Here is an 18,509-nt window from a genome sequence, read left to right as displayed (position 1 = left end):
CAATAAGTTTCTATTTTTCATCCAACAAGCAAAACCCAAGATTCTATTCAGCTGGCAGAATAAACAAAACCAATTCAGTTTTAGCAGTTGACATCCAATGCCATCTGCTGCAGGCAGGAATGCATTAGGGTAGACAGAAAGGCAGACTGGGGTCTTGTAAGACACCAACAGGCAGCCACCAAAACCAAGACACCCGTACATTTTTGAAAGAGTTGCTTCCTATGGGAGAACTAGGAAGTTTCTTTGAGAATTTTGCATTTTGTGTTATCTGTTCAAATTATGCAGGACTTCTCAAAATTGATAATGTTGTTCTTACTTTAGTCTTGTAATTTTAAGTTGTTGTACATTAATTTAGTAAAGAAGCACTGGAAATTGTTTTCTTAAATCTGCTTTTCTTTTATAATAATTGAAAAGCCATCCCCACGGCAGCTGTTTCCCGGCTCGCGTTGATTTTTCCAGAGTGTGTTAATACGGTGTTGCCTCCAGCCGCTCTCTCTCTGTGTTCCTTTCGCACAATAACCCCGCTTATCTAATTACCTCATAATGGGCTGCTTGATTTCTACTGTTTACACAGTGTATTTGTTTTAATAAGCCATAAGTTCGACTGCATTAAGCTCTTTCTGATAAGCCCTCATGCGTTCAGCCCAACGACGCGCCGTTGTTTGCTGAAGGCCCAATGCGTTCCGTATGTGTGCGGCCGAGCTGGAAACGGTGCGCGGTGAAAGACACAGGGTTAATTGAAACTGCTGCGCTCCACTGTTTACGAGATAGAGACAGCGGAAACAGTTTGTGGCGATTAGTTGTTTACTAAACACAGTAGAGTGTTATTTTGTTAACATGCCACCGTTGGTCTCAGGAAAATGTCGCTCAGGGAGAAGGAAATAAGGGCTGAGAAGCTCAATTGATTACGGCTCTTCTACATGAACAAATCCTTTGTGTTTGTTTACATGTAATCAAGGAGTTTGTTTACTTAAGCAGAGACGCAGAGGATGAGCTAAACCTGAGTATCTTTTTTTTTTTTTTTTGCTTTTAGGATGTCTGTGTAGATTCAGGTTTTAGTGTTGTGAATTAAAGAAAATAGGGGAAATAAAAAATTAAATGTTAATGTCTAACAATAAAATCAGTTTTTGTTTTTTTATTATTTAAATTAATTGCAATGGAGTGTTTTTGTAAAATTAAAAGTCGAGAAGAAAAGTTTGCATTAAAATTAAATGCTTTTTCAGTAACAATTTACGTGTTCGCAGTGTGATCGCTTTTTTTCCTTTTACACTGCGGTGGGGAGAATTTGATCAGATGTGTACCTTAAATCTTCTCTGGTGGACATTCAAAGCGGATGGACTTCTGGAAACAGTTGAGCAAATTAACAGATTTAATGTAGCTTCACTGTCCATTGCTTGAGCTCAGATTGAACAAAATTGAAGAGACAAATAAGAAAACTGCATCACGTGTTCAGAATGAAGTTTCAATTCTCTGTTTAAATGAACAATTAAAAAAGCAAATAGCAATTTTTTTTTTTTTTTTTTTTTTTTTTGTGAAAATGTGTCCAAGTGTGTGTTTCCACATAAAGTGTGCGTTTCCACATACATTTTTATAGGCCTCATTTATAAGTATATATTGATTATCTTAAGTGGATAGTTTTCATGTAATTTCTTGTTAAAATATTATTAGTATTTTAGTTCATTCACAATTTTAAATACATAATTTTGTTATGGGGGGGGGGGGGCTTTAAAGCATATGCCTGCAACAAAATTTAATCTGATATTACAAGCACGCATTTCCCATTCTGTTCTTTTTTATGCTTAAGGTAATCAGTGTTTTGCTGGCAGTGCACATTTCTTTGCTTTCTGCTCTCAGAGTCCAGTGAAGTGTAGCATTTTGTAAACTGTGTCTAATTCTAGTCACATCTGTGTTCAATTGTTGTCTACATCGACATTCTTTGCAAGTGGATTTATTTTTCCTGGGCCACCATGTGGATTCAGCTGACCAGCTTAAGTTGGGATTAGTTGTTTTAAAGTTATTTTGATTAAAGCGTTGTTTTTCAAAACTAGTAACTTACAACACATGTTTTGCATAGTCTATGAAATTCAAAAAGAGACATGCATGTCTTGCCCTATAAAATTACAATCTTGTAAACCGTGGCTGGAAAGCAGGCAGGGGAAAGTGAATGATAATATTTCAATATATCTTTTTTTAATTTGAAAAATCTTATTTGAATTAAAATATAATTGACAAAAAAAGAAAAAATCCCACAGTATAATAAATACCACAAAATATGCCAGCTGTGCTTGTTATTACATCAGAATTGAAGTATTCAGGTGAATCTCATCTGTGACGGAGCGGCTCAGACAACCCGCGTGCTCTACAATGATCAATGTTAAAAGCCTGGCGGTGTTTGCCGATAGAAAAAACAGCGCTTGAAATAAGCAAAGCGAGACAAAAAGCCGTGCAAACAGTTGTGAGTGAAGCGTGTTCGGCTTTTTTGATGACACTTCCAACGCAGCCCTTTGTTCCCGAGAGCTTCAAAGACAGCTCAGTTCAGGTTGAATTGAAGCGCACATCAAAGATGCTGAATGCACTCCTTTTTTGTTTAAACAATAAATATTTAGCAGTACAGCACAAGGGCTTGTTTCTGCTTTTAAACCCCCCCCCCCCCGGCCCCTCCTTTGCCCGTTCACCTGGTGAAAAAATCACCTGCTGGATGAGGGGCTTTGCCGTGAGAGCGGCATGCGTAATGCCTCGTAAGCTCAGGGCACTGAATGCAGGCCGTAGCAAGTTCTTTATATCCCTTCCTTCTTTATCTCCCTTGTCTTGCAATGAAACAGCTTGTGCTAGACTTTTTATAGAAAGCCAAAGTAATGTTCCCAAGCTTAGGGTGATGTAAAGAATGACTTTAGAGCACAAAACTGTGTTAATATGACTAGACGGGGTCAAGAGAAGGAGAAATTTGGAAAAAAACTTGACCATTATTCATCACAGCATGGCCATTGTGGGAAGAGGGGGGCAAAAAACACCAAGACCAAACAGCTCGGGTTACTAAATCATGAAAACAGCCCAGCATTAAAAATTCATGCAAGGATTTTTCAGACGTTTTGGTGGAAAGGCCGAATAACCGTGACCTAGATCCAACAATTCAGCTCCGGTCTGATATTGGGTAATAGCGCCGCAGGTATCAGTGCAGTAGTGGACAGCAGAATGTAATTGTCAGCTAAAAAGAGTAATTGTACCATTTGAAGTATCATAGAAAACATATGTGGGCCCCAAAGGTTCCACTCCAACTGTACAAGATGCACTCAATACGTTCAACTCGTTCAACTTCTTAAGCAAGATACACCAAATAGGTTTCACTATGTCTTATTGTAGAAGATGCAATGAGTAGTATCTATTTGTCCCCCAAACCCTCAAGCGAAGTCGCAGTCATCCCTCTGACCATCATTAGGAACTGTCAGTGCGCCTGGAGCGGGAGTGTAGATAAATTTCAGATAGTGTCAGTTGCAGATGAAAGATGCTAGGGGTGTCATGCTTGACTAGCTTCTGTTCAACAAAGTCCCATCTCTCTTAGCCTTGACCCCCCCCCCTTCCCTACACTTCCAGAGGAAACAGCGGCAGCGACCAAGAGCAGGCGCCCCTGGCTGGCTCGCCCAAAACCGCACCCCCCCCCTCCTGGTCACTCACCCCTCCCTTTGTTGCTTACCTTGGCTAAGCCGCTTTGCATGTTGATTGGGGGAGGACTAATCCAGTTTGCAGCTGTCGTAGACCAATGATGAATCACCTTTCCATCATTCTGCTGGGAGGAGGGAAGACCTGGAAGGAGGAAACAACGGTGGAGGGGTTGAGACACAGACAATGTGCCTCTCTGTTCCACTGACTCCTCTCTTGCCATTCTGTGTGAGAATAACAAAAATGTTTTCTCAGACATCGTCTATTGTGTCACGGATGGCTCTTCACAGAGACATCGAGCTGAAATAACAAGGAGCGATATTGTTTTTAGGGTCCTGGCAGGTGGAAAAGGGGATAGGGAAAAAGAAAGAAAGCGAGGTAAAACACTATTTGACATAAATGGTTGAGGTCCGTCCATTTTCAGGTAAGAGGGAGCTGATTTGCTGCCAGCAGCATCACTGAAAAGCAGCCACTTGTTTAGATAAGTTCAACGGCTTGAGACACATCAGGAGAAGGTGTCTGGAAGTTTTTGTAAACTGCTGGACATTTGAAAGAATCAAGACAGAGAGAGTTAGAGGTGTTAGAGAAGGAAAACATTTGACATATAAGCTTTGTGTCAGAAACAGGCGTTATTTAAAAAAGCAAGTTGAGTTTAAAAATTTCTCTATGGCATGTGTAATTTTTTCCCTGTTTTAACTGCGACCATCTGTAACGGATATTTTATAGCCGATCAAGAACGACGGCTAAAAAGAGGTATGATAATCTACGCTGATAATGCGTTTCTTATTTCCTCTTCTTTGTTATTCATAAAAATCCAACTGATTGTTGATAGCAGTGACACAACCATTCCTAATTGATTCTGGCAGCCCGGCACACAAGGAATCACATTTTTGGCGCAATTAGCACAATAATGCTTTTCTGGAGACTGATGTGTGTTTTAGTTTTGCGACCGCATTCACATCACACACAAACACCCGTAACATACATCCAACCGCAGACGCACACTGGCCTGACCTTCCATTTGCTATGCATAATAAAATCCAGCGAGTGTGTGATGGAGCCAGTAGAATAATGTTTTCAGTGGCGTGGCCCTCAGTACATAAACAAAGAAACAATTAAGACGCTCGCCAGAGCAAACATCATGCTGTAGTGAACTCTTCATTCGCTCTTGTTGAGGTTTGAGTCCTCACAATCACACATCTCTCTCTCTCTCACACACGGGCCTGGTTATATCTGTTTCAGATCAGAGATCGTTGAGGGAAATGAACATTGTATGAAAATTGCGGTGGGCCAATGGTGGTTCATTTTTATGCTTAAAAGTCAATCAATCATCAGATGTCTCATTAATTGTTAAATTTGTGTCAAATGTCATTTGGTGTTCCTCAAAGGAATGCCCTTAAGCGGATTTCTCTGGAGAGCTGCTGGAATGTTCTTGTTTTAATGTAATTTGTTTTCATTTCATTTTAAAATGATTTAAATAATGATAATTAATAGTATATATATTGTTTATAAAGGTAATAGGTATTGTTTTACATGCATCTAAAAATCTATTTTAGTTTCATAAAATGTCAGTATTGGATTTTTAAATAAACATGGATTTCTATTATGTAATAATATTTTTTTGTCAATGTTATGTAATTAATTGTGTATTTTGAACGATCACTCCTATTTCAGATCTTGATGTACTTGTTAGTTTGAGCGTGTGTGCACGTGTCATTTAGTTTCATGTGACCATTTCGTGTGTCTCTTCCTCTTAGGTCTATGGAAATGCAGGATCTAGCTAGTCCACACAGCCGAGTAAGTGGAAGCAGTGAGTCCCCAAACGGTCCCAACATCGACAACTCACATATAAATAACAATTCCATGACACCAAATGGCACTGAAGGTACGTCTCCACATCCTCCGGTGGGTTGTATACCTTCATTACTGTGGATTTATTAGCACTACCGCACAAGGATTTTTACCTGTCCATTCTCTTTGTGTAACATTTATGCACCGTTAAGTTGTGAAAAGCTGAATCCGTGTTAAACATCTGCAGATATTTGCTCTGTTGGATTTGTGATATGCTTGTCATGTCAGGGGGATTCATATACTTATTTTTTTTTTTTTTTAAATAAAATTACATTTAAATATACATGAGTTTGAAATATCTGTTTCCCTGACCTCTGCAATATCTTGAATCTATATTTCTACATAAGTTATTACAAAGGCATCAGTGCACTTTAGCGCTTCATTTTAAAAATGACTCAATGCGTGCACAATATAAACTGTAGACCTTACAGTTCTTTTACGGATCATGTTACAGCCCATAAGAATTTTATTCAGCTCTGAAGTAGTTTACACAATGTAATCTTAACTGTGGTTTTCTCCCATTTCTGCAGTGATAAGGCCCAACCTGTGCCAGTGCAGATTGTCATGTGTCCTGTCCCATTCTTTCTCCCTATAGGTGATAACATCACTATGCTTACCACAGCTGACTGGTTGTTAAGTTCTAGTTCACAGTCCGCTGCAGGTTTGTGCAGTTCTGGCGAAACAATGAAAGGACAATACTTGGCGTCATATGTGAAATTACATGCGTTATATAGTCATTTCAGCCTGAGGCCATCCTAACAATTCCATCTGATTGTATTCACAAATGTGAAAAAGCCAATTTGATGCGCTCACATCTCTTCAACTATTGCGCCTTTCATTTGGACTCTTGTTTGGCATTCTGTGTTGTGTTATGGTGAATCTGTTGAAAGCATGGTTTGAGACTTTTTGGCTATGATTCCAGACCATCAATGAATGGTTAAAAAGCTGTGGGCACACGTAATGTGTGTTTAGCTTTTTATTTGATGTTCCGCTGGACGGTTTTATGGTTATGTGTGGTATGTGATAAGACTTGACTGCACTAGTTTCTGCATGTGCCGTGCCACTATTTTCCCGTATCCCTTCGAGAAGGAGGGGTGGGGGGAGCGTTGGGACGTTTTCAAACCGCTCCCTATCGACATGTGTTCCTTTGAGGGAGAGCATAGCTGCAACATGTTCGACATGACAAGCTGATGGCTACCTCAGCCATGAGGGATTTCAGTGGGCATGACTCTGTACCCACATTGTGAATTTTGCTTTCATAAATGTAAACCTCCACCCCACCCCCTCCTGAGACAGAGATGGATTCATTTCAAAGATCCGGGCCTGTCTAAATGCTGTGAAATCATCTCCCGGTTGCCCTTATAGTTCGGAGCGGTTGGGTCAAACGCATTTTATACACCATGCATTGCCTTGACATATCAATTATGCTGCACGTCCATGCATTCCACAGTTTACTCCTGCCATTAAATTCCACCTTTTTTGCCTGTTTTCCCTTGATGCTACATAAAACCCTTCCGGTAAGAAAACGAGTGACTAATGATATTTAGAATACATAGTTTGGCATTAAATAAAAGTTCAATGTTGTCAATGTTAAAAAAGTAAATAAATAAACAAGAGTATATTATATAGAATTCAGAGTTTGGAGTTGGTAACGTTTTTAATGTTTTTGAAAGAAGTCTCTTATGCTCACCAAGGGTGCATACATTTAATCAAACATACAGTAAAAACAGTAATGCTTTGTGATATTGTTACAATTTAAACTGAAAGTTTATATAGATAGATAGATAGATAGATAGATAGATAGATAGATAGATAGATAGATAGATAGATAGATAGAAAAATATTGAAAAATATTGAAAAATATTATTTATATATTTCTTAACTGATCCCTGTGATGGCAAAGCCAGACTTTAAGCAACCTTTTCTTCTAAATTCAGCCATCATTCAGAAATCATTCTGATATGTCGATTCGATGCTAAATAATATTTTCTTATTAATATAAATGTTGAAAACAGTTGTGCTATGTAATATTTTTGTGATATGTTTAGAACAGAATCTTTTGTAATGGATTTCTTTCAACAACAAAAAAAAAAAAGAAAAAAAAAAGAAAGAAAAAATGGACTGAATCCAAAGTGTGTGTGTGTGTGTATATATATATATATATATATATATATATATATATATATATATATATATATATATATATATATATATATTATATTTTAGTTATTTATTTATGAAACTATATATTTATCTACTCTCTGATCTTTGATGTTTACATGTCATTCTGTCAGAAGTAGATTGGTTTATGCATTTGAATAATAGTGTTTAGTATGGCTATTGTCCATAAATCAACACAAGAGCTGTGTGTATTGGAAGGGAAGTGTCCTTGTTTTATTTGTAGAAGAGATTAGCTTTAATTGTAGGCCTCTCTTATGAGATACCGAGGAAAGAGCTGTTGAAACCTGAAAGCTTTATTATCTCAAAAGAAGCCCACTTCATTATGCCATCCTTACAATACCCAACCACCTACCTAATGATCCTTTCCACATTGTGAGGCAATAAAACTATCTGGATGAGCACTTGGCATTACAAAAGTTTGCTTTTTGGCAATGCTTTAATTCACGCATTACTTTAAGATTAAGTATGTTGATTTTACAAGCATAAAGGCATTTGCCTGTAGTGTGACTGACAACCGGCTTTACCAGTGCAGCTCACAAATGCTCTGCTTTCCTTCTGCTTGCAGTTAAAACAGAGCCAATGAGCAGCAGTGAAATCACCACCTCTGTAGCAGACGGCTCTCTAGACGGCTTCTCAGGATCAGGTACGAAACGCACACACTCGAAGCTGTAGAGCTGACTGGTGGGAGATGATTCCACAGATGGATTACTGATAAGCAGAGGCCCAGGAAGTGGCTCTGTGGCTCCAGCTCCAGTAGTGTGAGGCTCTGTCTCAGTTCCCAGGCTGACCCTCCCATCCCCCTTCTCGGCCCTAATCAAGTGACACCCCATCGGTGGTCCATACATCTTATGGGTCTTAGATGCACGACTTATAAATTATGAAATGCCGTTCAAAACCTCAAAACTGTATAAAGTTTTTTAAGACGGGAGATGTAAAGTGATACTACTGGATTTGTACTCCATTGAGAAGACATTTTGGAGCCACAAAACCAGCTCTTTTGCTTTGTGTCAAAAATGTTATACTCTCAATGGTCTATTTTCAAACTTAAGCATACAAATTTAGTTAGGTCTTCTCCATGTTATAGACTCCTCACATTACTTACTAAGCAAATGTGAGAACTATTCATAAAGTATTACATTCCTGCTAATTTGTCTTATTTCCTTACCCATTTGACTAAGTACCTGATACCTTTATGTTAGACTCATATAAATCAAGGCTTGGACTTCTATCTCTGACAATATGAATGAACTGAAGTCATTTGAGTCCACGTTATACTCAGGGGATATAGTTGTGTAGAGGTTCAGTGTTTTCCCAGACCAGGTGCTGAAGTGTGTGGAAAAGGTCCTGGTTTCGGGGTGCAAAGAATACAGTTACATAGAGTAAGAGCTCCTTAACTAACCCTTACTTTAGATGTCACAGCCAATTATACATGCAAGGCAAGAAAATTGCCTATTCGTAATACCTAGACCCTAAAGAAAAGACATCCAAGCCCTACAAAATGAGAATTCACAAAGGACCAATTCATATTTAGAAGTCTAAAAACAGCAATAGTAAGTAGTAAGTATAGTTATAGTATTAGTAATAGTTATTATTAAAAAAAAAAAAAAGGCAAAGAGATGTACCTTTTATATTGGCACTACAATTTGAGTGCTATTTTCAAAACTTAAGTCATGCATCCACTGGCACATCAAAAGAGCTCATCTTGCTGTATGGTTTGTGTGAGCTAACTGAATGGCCCTCCACACCGTCATTAAGGGCTGGGAACCACAGGGCCAGTATGTGTCTAATGAAGGCTCCTTGTGTGTACTACTTACCTGTAATCAGGCCCGCTGATTTCTCATTGTACGGCCTACTTTAAACCCTCCAGTGTGTGCGGCTATACATCATTCCCAGCTCCGTGTGTGTGCCTGTTTGTGGACACTAGGCCTTTCCATCCTGTGTAGGTTTTTATGTATACAGTCAGCAGAAAATGCTCCAATATTACCTGATTATTTTCCTTCATTATTGCTCTTAATTTTTCAACCTAAAATAAGGTTAGAGAAATAAATAGTGTAATGCAATGTAATTACTGTTTCCTTGGACTCCAGAAGTTCTGTTGGCAAAGAATAATATTTACCCTATTTTTTAATGTTTGAATATGTGCTTGCCTCTTTTCTTTTTAACTCTCCACAGCCATTGGAACCAGTGGCTTCAGCCCAAGACAAACTCACCAGTTCTCTCCCCAGATTTACCCTTCCAAGTAAGGCTTCTTTTATTTTTCTTTAAAAAATAAGCAGCATCCAACTTCATTTGGGCCTTTAATTAGATCCTGCTGCCAGATTCTGGACTCCCCAGCTGCTTTGTTTTCATTGATGTCTGCAGCTTGCGTATTCCAAAATCTGTTGTAATTATTATCTTGCAAAAAATGTTCCTTGTGATTTATTATTCTTTCCCAATGTATATCAGCTGCTAAATGGCTAGATTTTTCTCCGTTTCACAGCTTGGCCAAATATTTATGATTAAGTAGCAGAATCACAGAGAATTTGTCTTTGAGCAAATATTGCGATATGGGCTTTTGGGTAAAAATACATGTCTCCCTTTTCTCTTATTTTGCTCTTAAATAGCAGACCCTATCCACACATTCTTCCGACTCCTTCCGCCCAAAATATGGCGGCGTACGGACAGACGCAATACACCACAGGAATGCAGCAGGCTGCTGCCTATGGCACGTACCCTCAGCCAGGACAGCCCTATGCGATTCCAGCCTATGGTAATTGACTCAGTTCATTCTTTTCCATTCTTTAAAGCTTTGCATTTTAGATTGTGCTTTGCTTTTCACTCAAGCAGATAAACTTATGAAGCATTTTCTATATTGTCTGCCATAGTATTAAACTAAATTTATTAGTATTTAAAACAATTATTCTTCATTTGATTTTTTTTTTTTTTTTTTTTTTATGCTTTAGGATTTGTTTGGTCATTTTTAAAATGAATTTATTTATTTACTCAGAGTGATAGAAATGTGGACAGCTTTATAAATATATTCATTATTATTATTATTATTTCTTTAGGAATAATATTAAAAAACATTTTTGGCAAATAATCATTTTACAAGATTTGTCTTGCTTGCCCACATTTTAGAAATAAAATATTTCTACCAGGCGAACACTATCTAAGTCAAATTCATGAGCGGGTTTTTCGATATTTCCTTATTTGTTGACAATTGTGGCCAATATTTAATGGTTTTTGGTCCTTCTAATGCATTTAATTGATTTACAAGTCATCAAATGAGATTCCGTTAAATCTGAGCATTTAGCATTTTTAGCATCTTTGGTGTGTTTAATTTAACCGTAAGTGGACTGCGAAGTGGATTCAACCCGAAAAGGAGTGAACATGTTCAGTTCGAAGGTAACTGAAAATGGCACAAGTATGATAAACACATAAATTCTGACTTTTTTATTAGATTCATAATTTTATTTGTATTTTATATGTATTTAAAATTGAAAGTAAAATAAATAACAATATGTATGTTACATCATAATCTGCGTGATCTTGTCGCTGCCATTCTTTGCTGACATTCTAGCGCATTCTAAATGAGCAATTATTGTTATAGAAGTCCACTTCAATGGATATTCGTGCATAGGGAGTAGGGAGCAGTGAACACTGCATAGGGACCCTGTCAAACGGAATGCACCTTTTGTCTCATACTTAGCATGTAGTTTTAAGATCAATTCTAAAACTTAGCTAACAGTGTGCTGATCACTAAGATTAGGCTTATGCTTGCTTCAGCCCTTAGTCGCCCCTTTTCCCACCTTGGGACTCTGCTGACCTTTTGTTTTGCATTTGCAGAGTCTGTGTCTCCTTTAGACAGTTACAATTTTTTTGCTAGTTCGACAGATAAGAGAGATATAAAGATTCCGATTCCTCGTCTATACACTGTGAGAGCCCAATTCAAGCTAGAAATGCTTTTCCAGGGGTTTGAACGTTATGAAAACCTTTGTGAAAATATGCACACAGATAATGTTGTTTAGGTACAACAATCTCGAAATACGTTCCCGAGAGTTCACGTGTTTGTTTGAGTGGAAGCAAAATGCAAACCTGCATTGGGCCTGATTCAATCTAATCAAAAAGCAGGTTTGTTTGAACTCCAACCAGCCAATTCTTGGAAGTCCATGCCGAGTTTGGCACAAACACTTCAATGCAAAGGTTGCTTGAACCACGGCCCAGTGCGAAACAAGCCACCGTTATCTTTTATTCTTGATTGACGTGGAAGGAGTAACACTGAGGATTGTGCATCATGCTGCTCTGGTGTCACTAACTGATTTAGGTCCATTGTGGGCAGGCATCAAGACAGAGGGCGGACTGACCCAGGCTCAGTCTCCAGGCCAGAGTGGCTTCCTCAGCTACAGTTCCAGCTTCTCCACGCCTCAGACGGGACAAGCACCCTACAGTTACCAGATGCAAGGTCAGGAACACCCTATACTCTTTTCCTCTTCTGCTCTTCCCGGTGGAGTGACAAAATAGAGCCGTGATTCCTCTCTGGCCCCTTTCAAAAGAGGACACAATTAATGGCAGACACGGACCAATTCATAACATCCCCGAGCAGATGGTTGTACTGGGTTGTAGTTAGACACAGTCTTTTTTGCATTAGGCCTGAAGAGAACCAACACAGATGGCAAAAATCCCCTTTTCCCCTTTGCGTTCGGCCATGTACTGTACTTTCTTAAGTATGTTTTCTTTAGAAGGAACACCCGTGACTCTCATCTTTGAGGTCAGTTCATGGAAGTCACACTTGCGTACTAGGAATTAAACGTGCATCAGGCAAACTCTGTGTGTTTTGTTGTTTTCTTTTTTGAGACATTGTCCCTCCTCCAAAACCAACAGTCTTTTTCTGCCCTTCTTTTTCTCCCATATTTCTCCCTCTAGTGTTTTTCTTCGAGCCTCCAACAGTTAGCGCCGGTTTGAGCTCTCTAATCTCCAAATAATGTGTGACAGTAGAAACATCTCCACGTTTCTGAACGCTCTCCAGAGTAATAATGTGACATATGTGGTCTGTTGAAGCTTCTTTTCCATGCCTCATAAGTAGAAACGTTCTGCTTCTGCTGATGCCGCCTCAACACCAGGGTTGTAAGCGTTACACTTTCCCAACCGCAGAAGTTTAAAGGCCTGTTCACACCGTTCAAGTCCAATGAAACTAAATGTCATGAAAGTGTAGAACCCCAAAAATGCATCCAATGGTGTTTGATACCACATTTTTGTAATTTTAGTCAATCTAAAGGACCTTGTTTAGCCTCCAGATGATATAAAATCAACAAAGACATTAAGTAAAAGCCAATGATTGTTCATCAAAATTTGGCAAGAATGGTCCTTGAAGATATAGTTCACCCCCCCCCCCAAAAAAAATGAAAATAAAACCCTTGTGTCACTCCAAACTATAGGAGATCATCTTCACATCTTGACAGTTAATGGTGACCATCTTTCTCAAACTTCTTTTTACCACAAATAAATGCATATAGGTATGGAATTACATGATGGCAAGTAAATAATGATAGAATTTCCATTTGTAGCATAAAATACCTCTTTAACTGTCATTTCCCAATGACACTGCATTGAGTTTTTTGTACGTCAGAAACTGAGGTGCCTTCCGTCTTCCTTTCAAAGCCCACGCACCCATAAACACATTAGCCACTGACTGCAAGAGCAGATGACAGATGACCATTAACCAGGCCAGTCTGTCTCTATTGGCTTCCTCTCTGTGCCTCATCGATTAGGCAGGTCTGGACTCAGAGGAAGAGACTCAACACGGTAGCCAAATGTAGACCCCCATCTATATGATACCAACTGTTGTCCCATAACCCTAGTAGAGCGAGCCTGAACCCAGCTGTCAGAGGGAATACAATTAAATTAATGTTTTTACCCCGCTCTTTCAAGTCTAATGGAACGACGCTGGCTTTCTCTGAACATGATCCAGTAATGTAACACAGAAGGACCCTTCCTGGCTTGAAATGTCAACACAGATTGTTGCGTTATCATAAATTGAACAAAATAGTGAGAGAACATGGGAATGTTAACTGATATTATTTCAGATCAAAATTCAGGGTGCTCGTGATCAGGCCTTTGTTCCGTTATGTTGAAATTTAAAAATTCAATTTTTGGAACGCGAGGTTTCTCCGAAAATATTTATATATTTGATCAATTGTGGTTACTTAATTTGCTTCATTAATAATTATATATAATATATATCGTTATTTGTATTTTATTTGAACATGAACTTTAATAAAGATTAATATTTTCAATGAATTAAAATACAAATAAAAATTACATTTAAAGATAAATCTATCGATCTATGTATCTTGGTGGAAATTTGAATCGCTGTACGTCAATGAATTGTAAGACTTCTTGGTGGCTTTTTGATTTCACTCAGTACATCCAAGTATAAATTAGGAATTAATTTTCCAGTTTCACACCTGTTTGAGCTTGGCTTCCTTTTCCATAATCATAATGGCTGTAAAGCACAAGTGGAGCCATAGAGTGACTTCTCTCACTGACTTCACTCAAAGTAGATGATAATTACAGCAACAATTGGGCCTCCGTCCATTCAGCACACCGTGTGAGAGGAGCAGCAGACTGCTTTTTAAAGAAGCCCATCTGGACTTGATCGCCTGCTCCCTAGAGACGCCTACAAAACTTCTGCTACAAATATTGTGCACTGATGATAGACATAGCCCATGGCGAGAGGACTGATCAAGCACAGCAAATGGACTCCCAATTGGAGAGGCCATAAGGAGAGCCAGTGTCTCGTCTTGAGTGAACTAACTGGAGCAAGACAGAGCAGAGAGGGGGAGGAATGGGGGAGTTTTTGCCCCTGGGAAAAACCAGGCCTCTCCCCAGCATGGAGTCATTCTTTTGGGACCGGAGGGGGTCTTCTTTGGCTTTTATGTGGCTCCGGACTCTCTCTGGAGTCAACTGCTTTCCTACGAGTCCTGGCTTTTATGACTTTTTGAACTGTGGATTTAACTAATTTGTTGTGCATTGGGAGATTCATGTGTCTCACTTTATGTGACGGCTCAAGTCTGGGGAGGAAGTCAACAGCTTTTAGAGTACCTCTCGCTGTTCTTTAAAAACAAGAGATAAAAAACAAGAAAAGGAAACAAACTTGCTTGTTGAGCCAGACAGTAGTCCACAAGTAAAGCTGTATGTCTGTTACAGTCTGAGGGGCCTCATTTTCCTGAACACCAGAAGATGAAAGGCTTTGCTACGTTTTTTTTTGCTGAACATATGTCCAGTTACACTTTTATGTAAATTGAGTTAATGTTGTACCCACTTTGTGTTTATGAGTGTTGTATACTTGATGATTCCAGGGTTAATGGGTTTTGATTGTTTTAAAAAAAAGAAAAAGCAAAAATCTAAGTTACTCTGAGGCACTTACAATGGAAATGAATGGGGTAAATTTTTTGAGGATTTAAAAGCAGAAACGTAAAAAAAAATTTGTTTATCGAAGCACTTTAGCACTTTAACATTTCTACGTTAAGTGTTGTTATAGTTTACTTAGACACTAACACTATTGAAAATTATTAGTTAAAGACACATAAATATGTTTTCTAAAAAAAATGTTTTTGCCTTGGCGACTAGCTGAATTAAATATAGCTTAATATGAAATACTAAAATTACTAAAACTAAAAATTGTATGTAAATAATATAACAATAAATTAAAAATAAATATAAAGTGAAATAAAATGTAATAAATATTATATAACAAATGAAAATAAAAATAAAAATATAATAAATGATAAAAGCACATAACAGAAATATTTGAATAAATTGATCCAATTGCCTCCATTCTATGTGTCTCACTGTAAACCCAGACTTTGGCTTTTTTTGTAGAAAATCTTAATAAATTCCCAGAATATTCTTCCACACCAGACTTTCAGTCCGCTTTAGAATTCCAAACAGTTTTGAGCACCGTGACTCCAAGAAGCGCCTCAGAACGCAGCCTGCCTCCAGGCTGTCTCGCCCCTATAACTCATGTCATGTATGTTATTAAGTCATTAGATGCTATCTCTCCATAGAGAGATTTAATTACCCAGAAGGTGCTTCTTTGAGCAGCTTGAAAAGAAGACAGATATACATATTCATTGAGACAGGATGTCAGGTAAAACTCCCTCCCTCTCCCTCCCCCTCATTCCCAACAGTGGCCATGTGTCTGTCATTGTAAAGGTAGCGATGGATGAAATAATAGACCCAACCCCCTTTCCTCTTTCTTTCCAACCATCGGCCAAGATCCAATCACTGATATGAAGAAAGAAAATATAGAGTCACTGTTATATCCAACCCACCAACACACACTCTCTCTCTCTCTCTCTCTCTCTCTCTCACACACACACACACACACAATCCCTCATGCCCCTATAGGACCTACAAGGCTTTGTCTTAAATGCCTTTGAGGTGTTTTAGGTCTTGCTTGACTCGACCCCCATCTCCAATTTAAAAAATGTCATTTATTTTGACGGTTATATTACACTTATCTTCCTCAGAATTACATCAGTTGCAAACAAAGCCTCATTTGATTTGATCTTTGTGTGTTTTGCATTGCGATAGCTCACGGTTATGTCTCTTTCTCTCGTAGGAGGCAGTTTTACAACAACTTCAGGGCTGTACGCTGGAAGCAATTCCCTCACAAACTCGACTGGATTCAATAGTACACAACAGGTAGCTGTAATCAAATTTCTATCCCTCACTATCTAGTCTGTTGAAATCACATTTTCTTCCATTTGGCACATGCGCCCAGTATTTTTTTCCTTTCCTCCTGTAAGCCTTTATAGAACATGTGTACGCTCGCATGATATGAATCACTCGAAATGTCTCGACCACTGTACGCAAGGATTACCTCTTGCTCTTTTTGCGAATGAATTATGCCATGAGTGGAGGGAAAAAAGAGTGAAGACAGATCGCTGTCCAGATGTAGCGCGCAGGAGACATATGTTCACATTTACATTTTGGAATCTGCGCTGTAAAGTAGCAGCGTTGCGTGCGGCTATCTCACATTACTTGACTTGATGTCTTTCTGCAGGACTACCCCTCCTACCCAGCTTTTGGCCAGAGTCAGTATGCGCAGTATTACAACAGTAGCCCTTACACTTCTCCATACATGACCAGTAACAACACCAGCCCCACCACACCCTCCACCACTGCCACCTACACCTTACAGGAACCTCCATCAGGGATTACCAGCCAGGCCCTCTCAGAGCAGCCGGCAGGTAAGAAAGCTTGGTTTGAATGAGAAATAAAAAGGTATGGAGGTCCTACAACAAGTTGCTGTAAAGACAAAACGTGATTGGCTAAATTTGCAACACTAAACCCTGATGGTGCAATCGAAAATGTCCCAATGTGCAATTATCTGTATTGAGTTTTTATTTTTTATTTCTATCGTTTTACCAGTTTTTTGAATTATGCACTACAGTGTGCAATATTTTACGATTAAAAATGTCCCTAAACGTAATGTTAAATTACCAGTAAATGTTTTTTGTGATGCGATACAATATATTGGTACCATATTGGTTATCAAACTTTTTTTGTGCATTATTTGTGCATTATTTCCAGTATTCTTTACATTTAGTTTATCTTGCTGTCATCTAACACTCGCGCAAAGTTAATCTTTAAATATTATTATAAAAATCTGTATAAATAGTTTTGAAATATTTATATTTTGTAAAAGTATTATGAAGTTTTTAAACTCATTAATTTATTAAAACTATTGAAAAGCAATATTCAAAATAGTTATACATTTATGTAATATATATGTATTAAATTATTAAATGAAATCTATAAGATTTTTATTAGTGTGTGATGTATGTGCATGCATTATAGTGATGCTTAGCATGTATTTAAAACATAGTTTAGAATATAAATATACAAATATTAATATCAATCTATTATTTATATCCATTAATTATTGTTCTTAGTTTTTGCCATTTATCGATTATTGTCCATAATGTGAAAATAATGATCATCTTATCTTGCATCAGCCAGAACTGATATTGCTTAGTTCTATAAACAAGTAGTTGATATCCTCACACTGTATTTGATACTATCCACTTTTTTTCGGAGTAACCGCTGAGCGCCGCCATGATGGATTCTAACTTCTGTTTGGGTGCTCTTGGGTTCCATAGAAAACGAATTAAACTTAAAATGTATTTAGATAATATGTGCTCTTATCATTGTGCGTTCAGGAAAAATGGTTGTTATTGCCAGTTGTTTAGACTATTTTCGCTCCTCCAGTGACCCATTCAGAATTGTCTTACATTTGCCTAGTCATGTAATTAGGGAAGGATGGTATGGTGCATAACACCCTCATTGCCAATACTAAGACTTAAATGGTATCTAGGGTATAAGGAGATCAGATAAACAGCGTGATATTAGAGCATGTGGGCAGCAGCTACAGCACTGAACACTAGATGAGGTAAACGGATCCAGCCACAATGTGAAGGTGAAAGTCTTTTTTATTTTCCTCTTTTGATATACTTTATGCCTTTCTTTTTTCTCTTGCAGGAGACTACAGTACAATCCACAGTCCATCAACCCCCATTAAAGATTCAGATTCAGATCGATTGCGTCGGGCTTCAGATGGAAAGTCACGTGGCCGGGGAAGGAGGAATAACAACCCATCCCCACCTCCCGACTCTGACCTTGAGGTATTGGAACGCTGCCGCTCAGTCAATGTATCTAGCTGGAATCACAGCAGTTCATTAATTACTATTAGATACTTTTGATTATCTAGAATTGTCCATTCTGCTCACTGTTTTAACTTAAAACGAATGCATTTACATGTTTAAGAGTGTGTTTCC

The 18,509-nt window shown here is 38.3% G+C and overlaps 1 protein-coding gene across 10 annotated transcripts in view; it reads left to right on the top strand.

The window, feature by feature from the left end:
• The window catches only part of LOC128013683 (eyes absent homolog 1-like), a 54,509-nt gene that overhangs the window by 13,763 nt on the left and 22,237 nt on the right, over positions 1–18,509 (top strand). For 2 of the 10 annotated variants that reach the window (XM_052596821.1, XM_052596820.1), the window contains exons 2-10: positions 5,415–5,542; positions 6,104–6,169; positions 8,255–8,332; positions 9,862–9,928; positions 10,293–10,438; positions 11,993–12,130; positions 16,292–16,374; positions 16,736–16,922; positions 18,214–18,356. In XM_052596821.1, coding sequence (XP_052452781.1) covers positions 5,419–5,542; positions 6,104–6,169; positions 8,255–8,332; positions 9,862–9,928; positions 10,293–10,438; positions 11,993–12,130; positions 16,292–16,374; positions 16,736–16,922; positions 18,214–18,356 — 1,032 coding nt within the window. In that variant the 5' untranslated portion in view covers positions 5,415–5,418. Of the gene's footprint in view, positions 1–5,414; positions 5,543–6,038; positions 6,170–8,254; positions 8,333–9,861; positions 9,929–10,292; positions 10,439–11,992; positions 12,131–16,291; positions 16,375–16,735; positions 16,923–18,213; positions 18,357–18,509 lie in introns of all 10 variants that reach the window. The other 8 variants (XM_052596822.1, XM_052596823.1, XM_052596828.1 and 5 more) reach the window with 8 other exon arrangements.

Source organism: Carassius gibelio, chromosome B24, assembly GCF_023724105.1.
Source record: "Carassius gibelio isolate Cgi1373 ecotype wild population from Czech Republic chromosome B24, carGib1.2-hapl.c, whole genome shotgun sequence".
Lineage (NCBI taxonomy): Eukaryota > Metazoa > Chordata > Actinopteri > Cypriniformes > Cyprinidae > Carassius > Carassius gibelio.
The sequence above is the reverse complement of the archived record's forward strand: the minus strand, read 5'-3'. Positions and strand labels throughout refer to the sequence as shown.